This window comes from Chiloscyllium plagiosum, unplaced genomic scaffold (assembly GCF_037043375.1).
Source record: "Chiloscyllium plagiosum isolate Xiang-an unplaced genomic scaffold, Cpla_swu_hap1 HiC_scaffold_37, whole genome shotgun sequence".
In the NCBI taxonomy this organism is placed as follows: Eukaryota; Metazoa; Chordata; class Chondrichthyes; order Orectolobiformes; family Hemiscylliidae; genus Chiloscyllium; species Chiloscyllium plagiosum.
In genome coordinates this window covers 6509439-6527440 of record NW_028270175.1, presented here as the reverse complement: position 1 = coordinate 6527440, position 18002 = coordinate 6509439, and the positions used below count along the sequence as shown (strand labels likewise).

The 18002-nt window shown below is 40.9% G+C and overlaps 1 protein-coding gene across 2 annotated transcripts in view; it reads left to right on the top strand.

Moving 5' to 3' along the window:
- Positions 1–18002, top strand: part of ube4b (ubiquitination factor E4B, UFD2 homolog (S. cerevisiae)) — an 83757-nt gene that overhangs the window by 10795 nt on the left and 54960 nt on the right. For both annotated transcript variants that reach the window (XM_043676206.2, XM_043676208.2), the window contains exons 2-5: positions 3872–4052; positions 13634–13769; positions 15952–16039; positions 17502–17646. In XM_043676206.2, the coding sequence (XP_043532141.1) occupies positions 3872–4052; positions 13634–13769; positions 15952–16039; positions 17502–17646 (550 nt within the window). The remainder of the gene's footprint in view (positions 1–3871; positions 4053–13633; positions 13770–15951; positions 16040–17501; positions 17647–18002) is intronic.

Sequence of the window (18002 nt, the reverse complement as noted above, 5' to 3'; positions counted from 1 at the left end):
GTGGATCCACTTAAGGCGGCATGGTGGCTCGGTGGTTAGCACTGCTGCCTCACAGCGCCAGAGACCCGGGTTCAATTCCCGCCTCAGGCGACTGACTGTGTGGAGTTTGCACGTTCTCCCCATGTCTGCGTGGGTTTCCTCCGGGTGCTCCGGTTTCCTCCCACAGTCCAAAGATGTGCAGGGTCAGGTGAATTGGCCATACTAAATTGCCTGTAGTGTTAGGTAAGGGGTAAATGTATGGGTGGGTTTCGCTTCGGCGGGTCGGTGTGGACTTGTTGGGCCAAAGGGCCTGTTTCCACACTGTAATCTAATCTAATCTAATCAAAGTGTGCATCTACTCGAGATGTTTAAAAAGTCATGAGCTGATGTTGTCTAATTTGATGTTAACAGCAAGCTAGGGGAATTCCACACTCCGCTTTCTGCCAAGAGAACCATGGGGGGGAGGGGGAAAGAGGAGGGGAGGAGCCAACTGTCCAGAAGAGAACAAGATAAATGTGCAAAATATATTTTTCATTCAGAACCCTTTTTTATTTCTGTTGTGCAAAAGCGGAAGAGCTCACTCCAGACACTTCAGGGAACCTGGGGCTTCCGTGCGTATTTCCCCTGCTCCACTTACCCAGAACGTGAATGAGATATCACTTTCTTTGAGTTATGCTACCTGTAACTCTCGTTACTGTTGCCTTCCTCTGTTTTGTGCACAGCAATTCATGGAGTCAGGCTGGGTGAAAGATTAAGAACATTGTTTCTTACTGGGAGTGAGTTTCAGAATTTGTGGTTTAAATTTGAAAGTTTATATTAAAAAACTCACTCCAGGCTTTTGAATGAGAGAGGAAATTCAATTTGTCTTGCTGTTATGACACGCATTTCTTGAGTTGTTTTGCCAGTGTTGCCACTGTTATTTACCAAAAAAAGAGAAAATATCTCATTGAGAGGAGGTAGCACTAATGCTGGAGACCAGGATTTAAATTACTTCCCTTTTCTCGAAGGGATACCTGAGCTAGGGAATCTCCTGGGCTGGGAATAAAATATTAATGTTTGAAGTGTCTAGACTTTGATGACTGATATAATTGAATGTAAAATTGTCAGGTGTCAGAAACAACCTTGTTGACATCTCTATCCTTTTCTACCACTCTGCTATTTTCAGTTGGTAACATTGAGTATTTGTTGTGTTTGCTGAAATTTCACCATTTCTGTTCCTCATGACTTCAATTATACTCTGGTAAAGTTATTTTTAAATTTGTTGTGATATATATTTGATTTTCATATGCAATGCTCATGTATGACTGTTGAAGTTACAGAAGGCTATTCAGCCCATTGTGCCTGAGCTGCTGCAAGATCTTTAATTTCCAATTCATTATTTTCAAAGTATTCGCCAACCTTCAAGTCATTTTACTTGACCTTCATTGACCATCCTCCATGTGGACTAGTCAACATATTGATGAACAAATTAGTCCTGCATGCATTCTAAGAACTTTTCTTCATTTTAACCACTGACCCTTGTCATAGAATCATCTAACTTCGATAGTTATGGTCCTCATTGCTAATATTTCAAGAGCATTTTGCCTACATATCTCATTTTTGATTTCTTTGCCATCCCCTTGTATTTTGCATTCTTGTATATGCTTCTTCTATTGAAAGGTCTTCTCAATTTTCATTGCAACATCACAAAAAAAGCTTATTTGTCTTTATCACATTGCTGTTTGTGAAATCTTGCCAAGTACAAAATGACAAAAGAATTTAATCAACTTTAACATGAGTTGGGAAATCTTGATCATAGAATCCCTACAGTGTGGAAGTTATTCAACCTATCGAGTCCACACCGACTCTCCAAACATTATCCCACCTACACCCATCCTCCTGTCTTAACCCTGCATTTCCCATGGCTAATCCACCTAGCCTCAGCATTATGGGTCAACTTAGCATGGCCAATCCACCCAACCTGCATATCTTTGGACTGTGGGAGGAAACCTGACCATCCGGAGATAACCTGCACAAACTGGGAGAATGTGCAAACTCCACACGCATTTGCCTGAGGCTGGAATTGAACCCAGGTTCCTGGTGCTGAGAGTCAGCAGTGCTAACCACTGAGCCACCAAGAATTGTCATTATAAATCTCTGTTCGTAAACTATCCCTCTAGTGTTAGAGTCCTTATCTCATCTTTAAATCTTTATATTTTGACCGTTGTAATTCTGCTTCATTTGTGTTCATTAATTTGTTGTCCGTCTATATTATTCTTCCCTTCAGTGGATATCCTTTGATCTTCTCCCTTATTTACCAAACATGATGTTCCTCTGCTTTATGCATTGATGTGTATATTTTAGAAAATGTTGCAATGGAAGAAACTTATTTTAGATCACACTTAATCTCATCTCAACCATTGGTATGAGGTCCCTTGGTGTAGAAATTGCTGTGTACAAACAGGATTCTACAGCTTAAAAGATTTAATTTTTCTTTTTTTTTGGAAAAGTAGCGTTTGATGCAAATGTTACAAAATGACTTGTAGAAATGCAGTAGTCTGTGCTGTTTTCTATTGTAATCAGTTGGAAATGGAGTTGTAATGGATTTTAATCAATCATGTCTTGAATGGCTATGTCATGATAGACTATTTAGTTGACCAATATAGACCAAGAAATCGAACACTATCTCTTTGAAATTAGATGCAAAAAGTAGTTTTCGACAGCAATAATCTTAATGAGTAGAGGCAATCTTGTAGTGTATACCATTATTTGCATGCTGAGATTAAATTAAAGCTTTGAAATTTCACTTCATACTATCTATTAGAATTGGTGCATTATGATCTTGTTTATTCTGCACATGTGCCAACCATAACTGCTAGTTATTGAGCTAGAAGATACAACCTTTGGTCCATGCTGCAAAAATCCCTGTCTTAACCACTGAGCATTGAATCTGAGCTGAAAAATGTGTTGCTGGAAAAGCGCAGCAGGTCAGGCAGCATCAAAGGAGCAGGAGAATCGACGTTTCAGGCATATTCCTTTCTTCAGGAATCTGAGCCAAGCATTTCCCATTGACCCTGAGCTGAGCTCCTAATCTTGTATCTCCTCCTTCACCAAAACCATCAACTTCCACTTCTGTAGTGTTGCCTCTCTCAATTCTCTTGTCAGTAAATGAGCTCAAAAAATCCTCTTACAGTGTCTTTATCACCAAAAGGCTCAACTATCTAGTACTCTTCTGGTCAGTCTCCTGCTTTCTGTAATCTTGAGTATATTCAAAACCTTTCTGTCTGTATGCTAACTTGCATCATCCATCATCTCTTAGATGTTCTGGTCCAGCAGAATGTCTGTTATTCTTAAACTCTGATCCCTGTTTTCAAATCTCTTCAAGGTCTCATCCTTCCCTATTTCTAAGTAACCTTTTCCAGCCTGGCAATCCTCTGATAAATTCACTTACCCTCATGAGTATCCCAGTTTTGGTTGATCCATCAGAGATGATCATGCCTTTTGGCTGCAGAAATTCTAACCTCTAAATTATCTTTCTCAATCCCACTGCCTCTCCTGTACTTCCTATAAAATGCTCCTTACAAACCTATTTTTTTGACAATATTTATCATCTGCCCTATAATTTACTTTTGCATTTGTCAAATTTTGTTTGAAAATGCTCATTTCAAGCAATTATAGTTGTTCTATATCCAAAGTTATTATTTGCTCTGTGCCCTTAATGCATGGTGAAATTTATGGAAAAGGGGTTTATTATCTAAAATGTCACTACAGTTTTATCAAATCTGCAGCTGATTGCTTAGAACTTTTCAGACATCCGTGCTGTGTTTTGAGTTGTTTTGGCAAGATCTGCAAACTGATGTTTCAGCACTGGTACCATTTTGAGCAGTAACATTTTCTGTCTTTTTGAATGTAGATTCGTAGAAGACGTCTGGCACGGCTGGCTGGTGGACTGACTTCACAACCCAGCACTCCGCTTACCTCCCCACAGCGAGAAAATCCACCCGGAGTGTCTGCAGCAACACCAGGCATATCTCAAAATATGGCCCTGAGTGTACAGAGCATGACTCCTGCCACATCCCCTATTGGAGCAACAGGTATGACTGTGTGAAGTGGTTGGATCTGATTGAGCTAGATTGCAAGCAGTTTTGCATTTGGCTTGTGGGGTTTAATCTTGATGTTCATTCTGTAAAAGCAATACAGAGAAGATGGAAACTTTTTTTCCCCCGTTTATCTCAAGGTTGTAAGCTGATGGGTTATTCTGGTAATCAAGTATACATTTTGTTTATGGTCAAGTTATAAATTTTCCTATCTGATCCAAATTGAGGCAGCAAGCATACTCAAGTGCTGTGTTTAGTATGTCACTATGTATGGGAGAAACTGGGGAGTTTCAAACATGGATTGTAGAAAACCTGTTGTGATCTGAAGTAATTGAAGTTTTACAGGGGCACAAGGGTTTTCCATCATTTCAAATGCTTTATTTTAAATATTGCTTCAGTTTACTGATAATGTTTACTTCATTGTCACCCTTTTAATGCTTCATTTTTTTCATTAAATAATTTGGTTTTCTGTGTGTACAATGAAATCTGTATAAATGCATGCTCCCAAAAGCATAATCACTCCTAACTGTTCCAAATAGCTTGTATTGTCAAATAAACAAGTGACGTTTTATGGTTCTGGATATCTGCAGAGTCTGGATTGCAGCAAATGAAAGTTTAGAACTTGACCATAAATGTACAAAAACGGGAAATTTCTATAGCACTTTTTGTGATTGTGAGGTCCCTAGGTGCTATGCCCCCAGACGTTGCAACCTAAAAGTGTAGGACATGACTCGATAGCACCATTTGAAACCTACAGACTGTATATATGATTCTGAAGCTCATTCTTTCCAATGGATGGATGCTGCTGAATCGCTCTTATGCCTCTTTTGGTATCCAGAGTTTGAATCTGTCACACTCCCTTCAATTATGATGTCCGCAAGTGTCCCAAGGTTTGTATTTCCCCTGCCAAACGTTTTATCAGCATATAAACCCTTCCCCTCCAAATATAACATTCTTGCTACAGTTGCTGTCCCTGTTGTTAGCAGTTTTGAATCCCCCTTGCAGTTGCTATTACTATCACTATACAGTGACCATATTGAAAAGAGGAATGCCCGTATTAATGAAAAAGACGTGGTCACGAACTATCCTTGGATGTTCACACTTTATAGGTTTGATTGTGCTTTAATTCACTTCTTGATTTTTGAATCTTTTCTCTATTTAGATTTTTTTTAAAAATCCAACTGTTTAAATGGGTTCTTACCAAGGGTCTAGCTATTTTTATGGTTCAAAGTTTGTGAGAAGATTTGTAGCTCGGGTGCTCGTTGTTGTGGTTCTGTTCGCTGAGCTGGGAATTTGTGTTGCAGACGTTTCGTCCCCTGCCTAGGTGACATCCTCAGTGCTTGGGAGCCTCCTGTGAAGCGCTTCTGTGATGTTTCCTCCGGCATTTATAGTGGTTTGTCTCTGCCGCTTCCGGTTGTCAGTTCCAGCTGTCCGCTGCAGTGGTCGGTATATTGGGTCCAGGTTGATGTGCTTATTGATTGAATCAATAAGCACATCGACCTGGACCCAATATACCGGCCACTGCAGCGGACAGCTGGAACTGACAACCGGAAGCGGTAGAGACAAACCACTATAAATGCCGGAGGAAACATCACAGAAGCGCTTCACAGGAGGCTCCCAAGCACTGAGGATGTCACCTAGACAGGGGATGAAACGTCTGCAACACAAATTATTTTTATGGTACTGGTGTTAACAGCTGACAGTAGATGGGAATTTTTCTCTTTCAAAAATCAGGTCGCTGATAACTTAACAAATTGGTACATGAACCTACAACTAGTCAAGTGTTGAAATGAAAAGGTTTAAGTTGGTGTTTATCCTTGACTAAGATCTGTCTTAGGAGCTGTGGTACCTGGCATGTAGAACTTGTTCAACTGACTGCAATCCAATATTAAACGTATTTTGGTTTATTGGAACCAATGGCTGGTAATAAGATAAAAACAAGATTAAAAAATCATTTTGATTCAAAATGTTGATACTTTTGTCAAAATGATGTAGCCAACTCCACAATTTTGATGTCTTGAAGCTGGTTTAAATCATTCTAGTAGTTCAAGTTGCCATAGAGCCCAACCATTACAATTATTTGTTTTTAAGCTGACGTGAAATGAAAATGCATGCAATAAGGCCTGTCTAAATAACATAATTTGAGCCACTGCATCAACTAATTTTCATGAATTTAGGTGAATAAGATTTTTTCTTATCAAGAAATGAGTGGAATGTCTTTTTGCTCTGTAACTTGTTGCCACTTGACTTAGCCACGTCAACATGCTTGTGTTTACCTTCGACACATCGCCTTCCAGAATTTTCCACCACCTGTGATTGCTCTTTCATTGAAGTTTTATAAGATGCAAGTTTGATAAAACAAATGTTTGAATAAGTTCTCCTCTCTCAGTGCAACTGGCAAAGCATGAAACTTTTGCAGGTCGTCTGATTTACTTCTTTAAAATCCCAGTGACTATATGAATTGCTGGACTTTGTTGGCTTTGACTTCCTAACACTGAGGAGATTTGTTACGACACTGAAGAGAAGTGAGTGTTTGGAATCGAGTACTGCTACTCCCCAACCATGAGCTGTTGAAAGTGTAACTACTTTATTTACCAAAGCAGTCAGTTTGTTTCTCTTTACCCATTATATCCAGAACAAAAGAGGCTTGCAGCTGGTTTCTTCAATAAACACAAAAATAACTTGTTTATTTTAAGTAAACTTATTCTTTCAAAACTAATGACTACATAACTATTTGGAATTGATCTGTATACTCTTAATTTCAGACATGTGCATTCACATATCTGACGTGACCGTACAATTCTGTAGAAGTGATACGGGTCATTTCTTAAGGCCAGTGGGTAGTTGATGAAATACCCTGGTGCATTAAGCATTTGAACCCAAACATTACAAAAATCGGAGACTCGTCACAGGCCAAGTCAATTTCCTGTCATTGAGATAGCAATTGGATCGACGTAGAATCGACACGATTTCCAGAACAGATTTCAGTTCAAATGAGAGTCAGTTAGAAGTAACCAATCAGCTTCCAGAGGGAGTTAAAGGTAGTGATTTCTGGAAACATGGGTTCCTGGAGATTCTTTGCCGAGAGAGATTTGAACAGCTTGTCCTGTTGTACAGTTTCTTCTTTTCCAGGTGGGAGAAAGATCTCTGTTTGCTGCCAGCTTGGAGGGTTTCTTTCCTTCAATTGACCTAGGTGTGTAGTGAAACAGCAACTTCAGTTCAGAGGCTAGATAACCTTCAGCACAGGGCTTCCCAAATGCGTCTGTCCACAATTAATATCTTAAAACCCACCTTTATATATTTTTTAAAAGCTTTGCTGTATCATTTCTAAGTTTTTTGATTTTGAGCAAAAAGAAGCTGGCTAACAGTCCACATTCGACTTTTAACACAACTTCTAGAAATCGCAAGTTTTTTCAAACCCATTTCAGTCGGGACTGTCCAAACAGTTCATGCTTCATTTCTTCGTAGATCTTCAATATAAATATGTATTCTCAACAGAGTTTCCTTTGTAACTTTTCAGCTGCTGTACATGTGTGAAATTCAAAAGTGCTGATGTATCTAGAAGTTGGTATGCTTACTGATTTGGAAAACTGGAAGTTCTTGTTTTCACTTTGCCACCTTAAGTTTGTTGAATTTGGAGTCTTTTAAGCTCTGGAGCATTTAATATCACCTGTGGTAATTCAATTCTTGGCAAGATTTTATATAAAATATCATCTGTTACTTAATTTGACTTAGAATATAGAATTTTTAAAAATGTATTTTGTTTTCAGTATCTGAAATATGGTGGGAAGTATTCTTTGTAAATCCATTCAAACAATGGTACTAGATTATCAATTTCTTCATTCACACTGAGACAGAGACTGAATGCGTGTTACTAAATATGGGCTACTATTTGTTGTAAACGTCTGAGCAAATGCAGAATGGGTACAATGTTTGGCAGACTTTTTTTTGCGATGTGGTACAATTTAGTTTTCAATGTAATTATTCAGGTTGTAAATTTTCTTGTTGAGCTTGTAGATTTGTCCTAAGATGTTTGGTCATCATTCCAGGTAAGATCATCAAACTGCCTCCGTTGAAGCGCTGGTGTTTAGTCCCGCTATTTAAGTGTCTTGGTCTGTTGTGGTGGGTGATAATAACTTCCAGTTCTGTTTCTGAGGTTGGAAAATCAATGTGTTTGTTGTTGGAATTCCGGTTTGAATGCCAGGCCTCTAGGAATTCCCGTGTGTGTCTTTGTTTAACCTGTCCCAGGATGGATGTGTTGTCCCAGGCGAACTGGTGTTCTTCATTGTCTGTCTGGATACTAGTGATAGTCGGTCGTGTTGTTTGGTGACTAGTTGGTGCTCTCCAAAGAGGAAGAGAACAACAACAGACTCCCTTCCTAGATGTCACAGTAGAACGAAAAGCCACTAGAGAACTGCAGGCCAGTGTCTACAGGAAAGCGACACACACAGACCAAATACTCAAATACAGGGGCAATCATCCCAACACCCAGAAACGGAGCTGTATCAGGATATTATTTAAACAAGCCACAACACACTGCAGCACCCAGGGGCTATGAGAAGCCTAAGGAAAACACCAATAAAATGTATTCAACAATGATGAATATCTGAGAAACACGGTCTGTTGATTCTTTAAAGAAAAAACCTAAACAAGAAGACAACACGCCCAGAGACTTTAGCCACACTACCATACATTAGTATGAGATGACGACCAGAGTACTCTGGACCCTTAGCATTATGGTAGCCCACAAACCTACCGCCACACTGAAACAGCTACTGATGAACATAAAGGACCCTGTACCAACAACCAGCAGAACAAATGTTGTATACAAAATACTCTGCAAGGTCTGTAACAAACATTGCGTTGGGCAGAGGGGCAGGAAACTAGCCACCGTGAGCACCAACTAGCCACCAAAAGACACTACCAACTATCACTAGTATCCTTACACACACATTGAGGGACACCAGTACGACTGGAGCAATACATCCATCCTGGGACAGGCTAAACAAAGACTCTGGAACTCTGGAAGGCCTAGCATTCAAACCAGAACTCCATCAACAAACACATCGATTTGAACCCCATTTACTAACCTCTGAGAAACAGAAACAGAACCCACCACAACAGAGCAAAACACAAATAAAAAGCGGAACAGAACACCAGTGCTTCAATGTAGACTCACTGATGATCTTACCTAGCTTGGTGTTGAAACGTCTGAGAACAAATCTTCCAGCTCAGCAAGCAAACTTACAACCTGAGCTACAAATCCTCTTGAAAATTCATTCGATATTGCTAAATTTATAAGGAATATGAGCTATAAACCTGAAGGATGGATCCCAGAGGATTGGTAGGTGAGGACCATTGGGGCCCCGCCCCTCCAATCGCCACCGGGCCGGGGCCCCACTGGTCCTCACCTACCACCCTGCCGACCTCCATATACATCGTATCATCCGTCGTCATTTCTGCCACCTCCAAACGGACCCCACCACCAGGGATATATTTCCCGCCCCTCCCCTATCAGCGTTTCGAAAAGACCACTCCGTCCGTGACTCCCTAGTCAGGTCCACACCCCCCCACCAATCCAACCTCCACATCCGGCACCTTCCCCTGCAACCGCAAGAAATGCAAAACTTGTGCCCACACCTCCCCCCTTACTTCCCTCCAAGGGATCCTTCCTTCCATATCCACCACAAATTCACCTGCACCTCCACACACACCATTTACTGCATCCGCTGCACCCGATGTGGCCTCCTCTATATTGGGGAGACAGGCCGCCTACTTGCGGAACATTTCAGAGAACACCTCTGGGACACCCAGACCAACCGACCCAACCACCCCGTGGCTCAACACTTCAACTCCCCTTCCCACTCCACCAAGGACATTCAGGTCCTTGGACTCCTCCATCGCCAGACCATAGCAACATGACGGCTGGAGGAAGAGCGCCTCATCTTCCGCCTAGGAACCCTCGAACCATAAGGGATGAACTCCGAATTCTCTAGTTTCCTCATTTCACCCCCCCAACCTTGTCTCAGTCCCAACCCTCGAACTCAGCACCACCTTCCTAACCTGCAATCTTCTTCTTCCTGACTTCTCCGCCCCCACCCCCAATCCGGCCTATCGCCCTCACCTTACCACCCTCACCTTAATCTCCTTCCACCTATCACACTTCCAACGCCCCTCCCCCAAGTCCCCCCTCCCTACCTTTTTATCTTAGCCTGCTTGGCACACTTTCCTCATTCCTGAAGAAGGGCTCATGCCTGAAACGTCGATTCTCCTGCTCCTTAGATGCTACCTGACCTGCTGCGCTTTTCCAGCAACACATTTTCAGCTAAAGGTTACCTACTCCTTGTTTCAGCTTGACTGAAAGTCTCATCCCCATCAGTGCCTCATAACTGGTCTTTGAAATAGTTACCCCAAGCAAATGGTAGTATAAATGATATAAACATGTATAACTTGCCAAGGACCCCCACTTTCTTAGATTGAATTAAAGGCAAATGTATCCTCCATCTATGACATATCAAGCACTAAACAAATTGTGTATTGTCAAATCATTGCTTGCATATACTACATGCTAGACATTAAAAACAATGCCACAGGAGATTGACTGTCTGGCATGGAATACAAGATGAAATGTTAAAAATGTTGCTTTATGAAGAATCGGGAGACATTTTGCAGTGTTTTCTGCCAGGAAATTATTTTGATTTTGCATGTTGCAGGACAAACAGTACAAGATCTGTAGAAGAAATGTGCAAATTTTTATTTTGTTTTTTTAAACTGTGTGCCCCACATACTTGCTGACTAGGTTGAGTACCAGCTTTTACCAAAAGTGTTTGGAGTTTCTTGGATGTACAGCTCTGTCTTTTTATTTTTTCCTATATTTTTACTTCACTGACCTGCTGCCCTTTTGTCATTTACCTGACTCTCAATTAGTTCAAAGCTGTGAGGGGAATAAACCCAAGGTGCTCCTGACAGATCCACATACTTTCTGTTTGTCTCTTGAGAAATGCATTCAACCTTATAAACACAGTTCAGAGTTTAGCTGAGTCGGACGTGAGGGTGAAGAGGATGGCTCCAATGTTAGCAACGTACTGTTGCTTATTCAGCTAAAAGCTACGCATCTGGAGGCAAATATTTGGAAACCCATCTCCAGAGGAGGAGTTGGCTGTTCAACCTTCAATTGTCTCCTAAAGCATTACAGGTATATCTGAATCTGCTGTTATGAATTAACTCGATTTTGACCATAAGACATAGGAGTGGAAGTAAGGCCATTTGGCCCATCGAGTCCACTCTGCCATTCAAGCAGGGCTGATGGGCATTTCAACTCCACTTACCTGCATTCTCCCCGTAGCCCTTAATTCCTTGTGACATCAAGAATTTATCAATCAATATATTAACCTTCCATTTCCAGGCATATCAGTCAAAGCCAACTTTGCTGCCTTGATTCTGGCCATTCCATCGAGGGAGGATAGTCATTAGGAAAGTGACAAATGTGGGTTTGGGCCCTTAAGTGAGCAGCAGGTACATGAAACTGCATAGTGAGTATCACAGTCCCACACCATGTACACACCAAAGTTTCAGAATGAGCTGGTAACTTCTCTGAAATCTAATCAAGGTAACTACTGAATGCTATATACATGGATATAGTTTCATATCCACCCTCCATGCTGGAATCTGGAACAGTGGCTATACCAAACCATTTTTTTTTCCTCTCTCTCCTCTTGAATAGTGTGTTTGCCATTAGCATACTGGAAGGTGGTTGCGCTGGGTAACTTGATGTCGAAATGTTTGAAGTACACTTCTGCATATCAGCATTACCCCAGATGGCTTGAGGATTTTTGATAGAGGTGTGCCTGCTGCAAGACTGATTTGCCTTCTAGGGTGCTAAATGACAGGACAATAGAGGAGACTGCTCAACTAAAAACAAAGTACTGCATAATGTTGGAAATCTGAAATAAGAACAAAGTCCTGGAAAATTCAGGTCTGGCAACATCTGCAGAGAGAAATGGAGTTAATGTTTCAAGTCCAATATGACTTTTCCTCAGACCCGGCTCTTTCTGTCTCCACAGATCTAAACAGCACTGGAGAAGCTGTGCAGGTCTGGCAGTGTTAGACCCCTTTTTGCTTAAAACATTTCCTCATTCGTCCATCTCTAACTTGGGTCCTGCAGATTGCAAATAGGCTTGGTAAAGGAAGTCCTTCTTTTGAATATCTAGGAATTCTAAAACATTGATCAGAACAGTTTGCCTGCATTAAAAACAGCAGGGGGAGGGCCAAAGACCAAACCACCATTTGCAGTTACCTGTAACTCGATAGCTGCATGGTTTAGAGTTGCTGCATCTCTGAAACTTGACACTGGAATGTCACTGTAATGCATAGTCATTGGGCCTGATTTTAATCCATTTGAAACACTTGCATAGATATAGCCCCTAAGGACACAAGTTCAATAGCATCCAGAAGAAAGCCGTCTGATTGGTTAACACCAAATCCATCACCTTAAGCATTCACTCCATTGACTCATGGCGCACAGTAGCAGCAGAGTGTGCCATCTGCAAGAAGCATTGCAACCACTTGGAAGGCTCATTTTGATAGCACCTTCCAAATCACCACATCAACCACCAAGAATGGCAGCAGACGCACAGATGCATAAGAGCCCTTACATACCCATTCCAAGTCTTATGCCATCCTGACTTGGAATCAAGATTGCCAATCTGTCATTATTGCTGGGTAAAACCCTGTAACAGCACTAAGTGTGCCTACACTGTGGACTGCAGCAGTGCCCTCCTGTTGTCCTGCATGCTCATTCAGATGAATTACCATAGCCAAAACTTACAAATCCCAGGGTATCTCATTCCAGTAAAATATTTTTTCCTTCACTTGTTGGGAAATACTACACACTGACCTTTACTCTGAGCCTCTTTGCCCAAACAGCTTACCTGACTAAAGCCAATATATCCATTTAGTAAGTCGAAGGTGAATAAACCCCCAGTCCACAGTGATTTCCTGATTTTTCAAATATCACATATTGACCAAATTTGAAGTGATTTATCAATAATAACTCCAAACATCAATGTCTGGAGTTCAACTAAAATTTAAACTGTCTAGCAGTGGAATTGACATTTTATAATGAAAGCAGAAGGTGGTGGAGTACGATTCTATCCAGCTCCACATGAAGGAATTATGTGGTGTTGTCACAGTGCACCACTGTTAGTATTCTGGTCTCCCAGTTGGGAGTAAAAGAATGATTATAACATTGCATTTAATGAAATAAAATGCTTCTATTTTAAGATGTAAGGTGTAATTTCTTCTGTGGGTCATTAGTGTTTGAATTCTGCCTGTCTAGCAAGCAGTGGAGGCTATGCTGTTGAATATATTCAAGACTGCGTTACCTGAGGGATCCTTTGATCAACAATAAAGTCAAGGGCTATAAGAGATGGGCAGGAAAATGGAGTTCAAAGCACATCAGAACAGCCATGATCTTATTAAATGTTAAAACCGGTTTGAGAGGCCAAATGGCCAATTGCTGTTGTGTCCTTTTTCCGGTGTTGGATAGGTCCGTCACTGATTATCAACTATTTTATTAGGTGTTGCACATAGGAGCCAGAGCAGTGAAGGGGTGAGCTCACTCAGCAGTTCACCGTCAAATAGTCTTGAAAACCAGTCTCAGAGTCTCTCCCGATCTCAGAGTATGGATATCGATGGTGTGTCCTGTGAGAAAAGGTAATCAACCTGTACATTGACAGACTTCAAATTTGTATATGTCTTCTGTGCAGTAATCCATCTAAGGTCAATTTAAAGAAGTAATGATTGAACAGGATAGTTAGAAAATTAAAAGCTGCTTTCTTAAAGCAAAACACTTTTGCCCATGAGAGTCTTGGCAAATAGAGTTAAGGGGAATCCAAAGAGATTCATTAAGTACATTAAGGGCAAAAGAGTAACTAAGGACAAAATAAGGCCTCTTAAAGATCAACGTGGCCCACGTGAGGTTGTAAGATAATAAATGAATATTTTATGTCAATATTTACTGTGGAGAAGGATGTGGAAGCTAAGGACCTTGGGGAAATAAATAGTGATATCTTGAAAAGCATTTATATTACAGAAGGAGTGGTGTTAGAGGTCTTAAAATGCATAAAGCCCTGGGACCTGATCATGTTTCCCAGAACTTTATGGGAAGCTAGAGAAGAGTTTGCTGGGTGCCTTGCTGAAATATTTGTACCATCGACAACCATGGGTGAGGTGCCGGAAGACTGGAGATTAGCTAATATGTTGCCATCACTTAAGAAAGTGGTAAGGAAAAGCCAAGGAACTGTAGACTGGTGAGCTTTACGTTATTGGTGGGTAGATTGTTAAAGAGGATTCTGAGGAACAGGATTGATCTGCATTTGGAAAGGCAGGGACTGATTAGGGCTAGTCACATGGCTTTGTGCGTGGGAAATTGTCTTGCTGACTTAATTGAGTTTTTTGAAGACGTGACAAAGATGATTGAAGGCAGAGCGATAGATGGTGTCTGTGTCGACTTCTTCAGCAAAGTGTTTGACAAGATTCTGCATAGTAGACTGTTAGTAAGGTTAATCACATGGAATCCAGGGAGACCTAGCCAATGGGGCACACAATTGATTTGAAGGTAGGAGACTGGTGGTAGAGGATTTCTTTTTGGACTGGATGTCTGTGACTGGTGATGTTCCACAAGGATTGGTGCTGTATCCACTATTTTTCATCATATGTATAAACGATCTGGATGTGAATATAGGAGGTATGGTTAGTAAATTTGCAGATGATGCCATAATAGTTGTAGTGGGCAGCAAAGATTATCTGTGTGTACAATGGGACCTTGATCAGATTGGCAGATGGAGTTTAATTTATGTAAATGCTGCATTTTGGTAGGCAACCATGGCAGGACTTGTATATTTAATGCTAGAACCCTGGGGAGTGTTGCTGAATGAAGAGACCTAGAGGTGCAAAGAGATCCAGTTCCTTGAAAGTGGAGTCACAGGTAGACAGGGTTGTAAAAAAGGCATTTGACACGCTTGCCTTCATTGGTCAAAGCTTTGAGTCTAGACGTTGGGGAGTCATGTTGTAGCTGAACTGGATGTTGGTGATGCCATTTTTTTTTAACACTGTATTTGGGTTATAAGGAGAAGTGAATAGGCTGGGCCAATTTTCCCTGGAGCTTTAGAGGCTGAGGAGTGATCTTATGGAATTGTAAGGGGCATGGATAGGGCGATAGCCAAGGTCTTTTTCCTGGGATGGGGGAGTCCAAAACTAGAGGGCATAAATTTAAGGTGAGAGGAGAAAAATTTAAAAGGGATCTGAGGGATAACTTTTTCACACAGTGGGTTGTGTGTATGGAATGAGCTGCCAGAGGAAGTGGTGGAGGCTAGTACAATTGCAACATGTAAAAGACATCTGAATGGGTATATGAATAGGAAGGATTTAGAGGGCTGTGGGCAAATGCTGTCAAAAGGAACTAAGTTAGATTGGGAAGACTGGCGCAGAAAAGTTCAATTAAAGGGTCTGTTTCTGTGCTGCATCACTCAGTGAGCCCGAAGATTTTTGTTCATAAATGATCTGCTAAATATTAATGCTTCCTTACTGCAGATGATTTGAATGTTTATTGTTGAAGATCTTGAGGTAAATGTGTAAATGATAAATTTTAATAGTTACATGAATCCATGATTTGACATAATTGAAGAACTTGAATATTATGTGGTAAATGTAATAACATTGGAACAAATGGCAGTTGCAGTCTTTGGAGGACATTAATATCATCAATGGATCTACTTACTGCAATAAAAAAGGGAAAATTGAGCTGTACAGAGTGGTTTCTAAGTTAAAGTTACAGCAAATTAATATAATAGTTAATTACTACATGGATGAAATAATATGTTTCTCCTCTAAATAGCATGTCTCAAGTGGATGTAGACTCAGGAATTGAAAATATGGAAGTTGATGAGGGTGATCGACGGGAAAAAAGGAGTTTAACTGATAAGGTACAGTTTATGAATTTTGTGTCTAATTTTGCAAGGGGTTGATATTAATGGCTAAATTTTAATGTGTTTAAAGCTATGATGTCAAATTCTTTTCCTTGAGTCTCAGATTTGAGTATGGCTCAGAAGACTAACAAACTAACAAAGGGCGGCACGGTGGCTCAGTGGTTAGCACTGCTGTCTCACAGTACCAGCATCCCAGGTTCGATGCTAGCCTTGGTAACTGTCTGTGTGGAGTTTGCGTGTCTCCCCATGTCTGTGTGGGTTTCCTCCGGGTGCTCCGGTTTCCTCCCACAGTCCAAGGGTGTGCAGGTCAGGTAATTGGCTATGCTAAATTGCCCATAGTGTTAGGTGCATCAGTCAGAGGGAAATTGGTTTGGGTGGGTTACTTTTTGGAGGGTTGGTGTGGACTGGTTGGGCCGAAGGGCCTGTTTCCACACTGTAGGGAATCTAAACATATAAACTCTGTGAAAAATTGCTAATGAATAATGAAAACATTTGAGTTTAACACTCAGTTTACACTTTTGAGTTTTATCTGTCTGTGAAGAGTTTTGTGGTCCTGACTGCTCTGTTTAGTAAAAAAGCAAATAAATGATTGTCAGTTGGATGTGGGAGAATTAACACTTGCTTTTCATTGAATCCCTACAGTGGGGAAACAGGCCATTAGGCCCAACAAGTCCACACTGTCATTCTGAAAAGTATCCCACCCAGAACCATTCCCCTACCCTATTACACTACAGTTCCCCTGAATGACGCACCTAACCTCCACATCCCTGAATACTATGGGCAATTTAGGATGGTCAATTCACCTGACCTACGCATCTTCGGATTGTGGGAGGAAATCCACGCAGACACAGGGAGAATGTGCAAACTCCACACAGACTGTCGCCTGAGGCTGGAATCGAACCTGGGATGCTGGTGCTGTGAGGCAACAGTGCTAACTACTGAGCCACCGTGTCTCTTAAAAAAAACCAAACACTGCTGATCTTGAGGCAGAGCATATTTTGAATAGGCACATTTTATACCAGGAATTTCTATAGAAATGTTTACCTTTGAGATCATAAATTTATGGTGAATAAACTTCAACTGTATTACTCATGACAGGTTTAACATACAAGACATATCATAATGAAATATTGAAGGAAAACATTGGCTTATTAGTTTGTAATTGAACTCTGGACATATTAAATACCTGATGTACCAATAGATTACATTTCATGGCAAGTTTATCCCAACTCCTGTGCAATTAAAGTTCTTGTACCTGATTGTTACCCCATCAAATGTTTTTGGCCAAGGTGGAAGGGGGAAAATACAATTGAGATCAATTCTTTTTATTAAAATATTGGGTTCTGGCACCTTCTTTCTATCTAATGATCTACATTTCAACTTCTGAGTGAGCAACTCTGCTATTGTGGGTACTTGCTAACTGCACTAGTCAATTCATGATCATTACTTTTGTTTTTAGGAACCCTCATTGGGCTCAGATGTGTCAGAAGAACAAGCACTTTTGCTAATATGTAAAATCTTCCGGGTCTCTTGGAAGGAGCGTGATAGGGATGTAATCTTCTTACCTGGTTTGGCTGCAGAGTTTAAACAGAATGCAAAAGAAGGTGAGAACTAGCAGCATTAGTGATATGACTTCACAAAACCTTTATCAGCCAAGGTCAGCATTCAAGGGATATTGGAAAAGTCACACTCTTCCTTTTTATTTGTATTTTGCCTCTCATACCAACTCTCTGTTCTGATGTTAGATTTCATGTTGGAGCTGTGCTCTCCTGCATCTCCTTGTTTCGATAAATGTTTGGGAGTGTTTTTGCTGTTCACACATCTGCAATAGAACATGTCTTGTGGGCCTCTCTAGTCTCGGGGTAAATATGGACTTGTAACTGGATTCCCAGCTAGCTAGTAATAAAATAAATTGTGTTGTCCATTTGTAGAGGGGGGAAGATATCTCCGCTATTTTCCC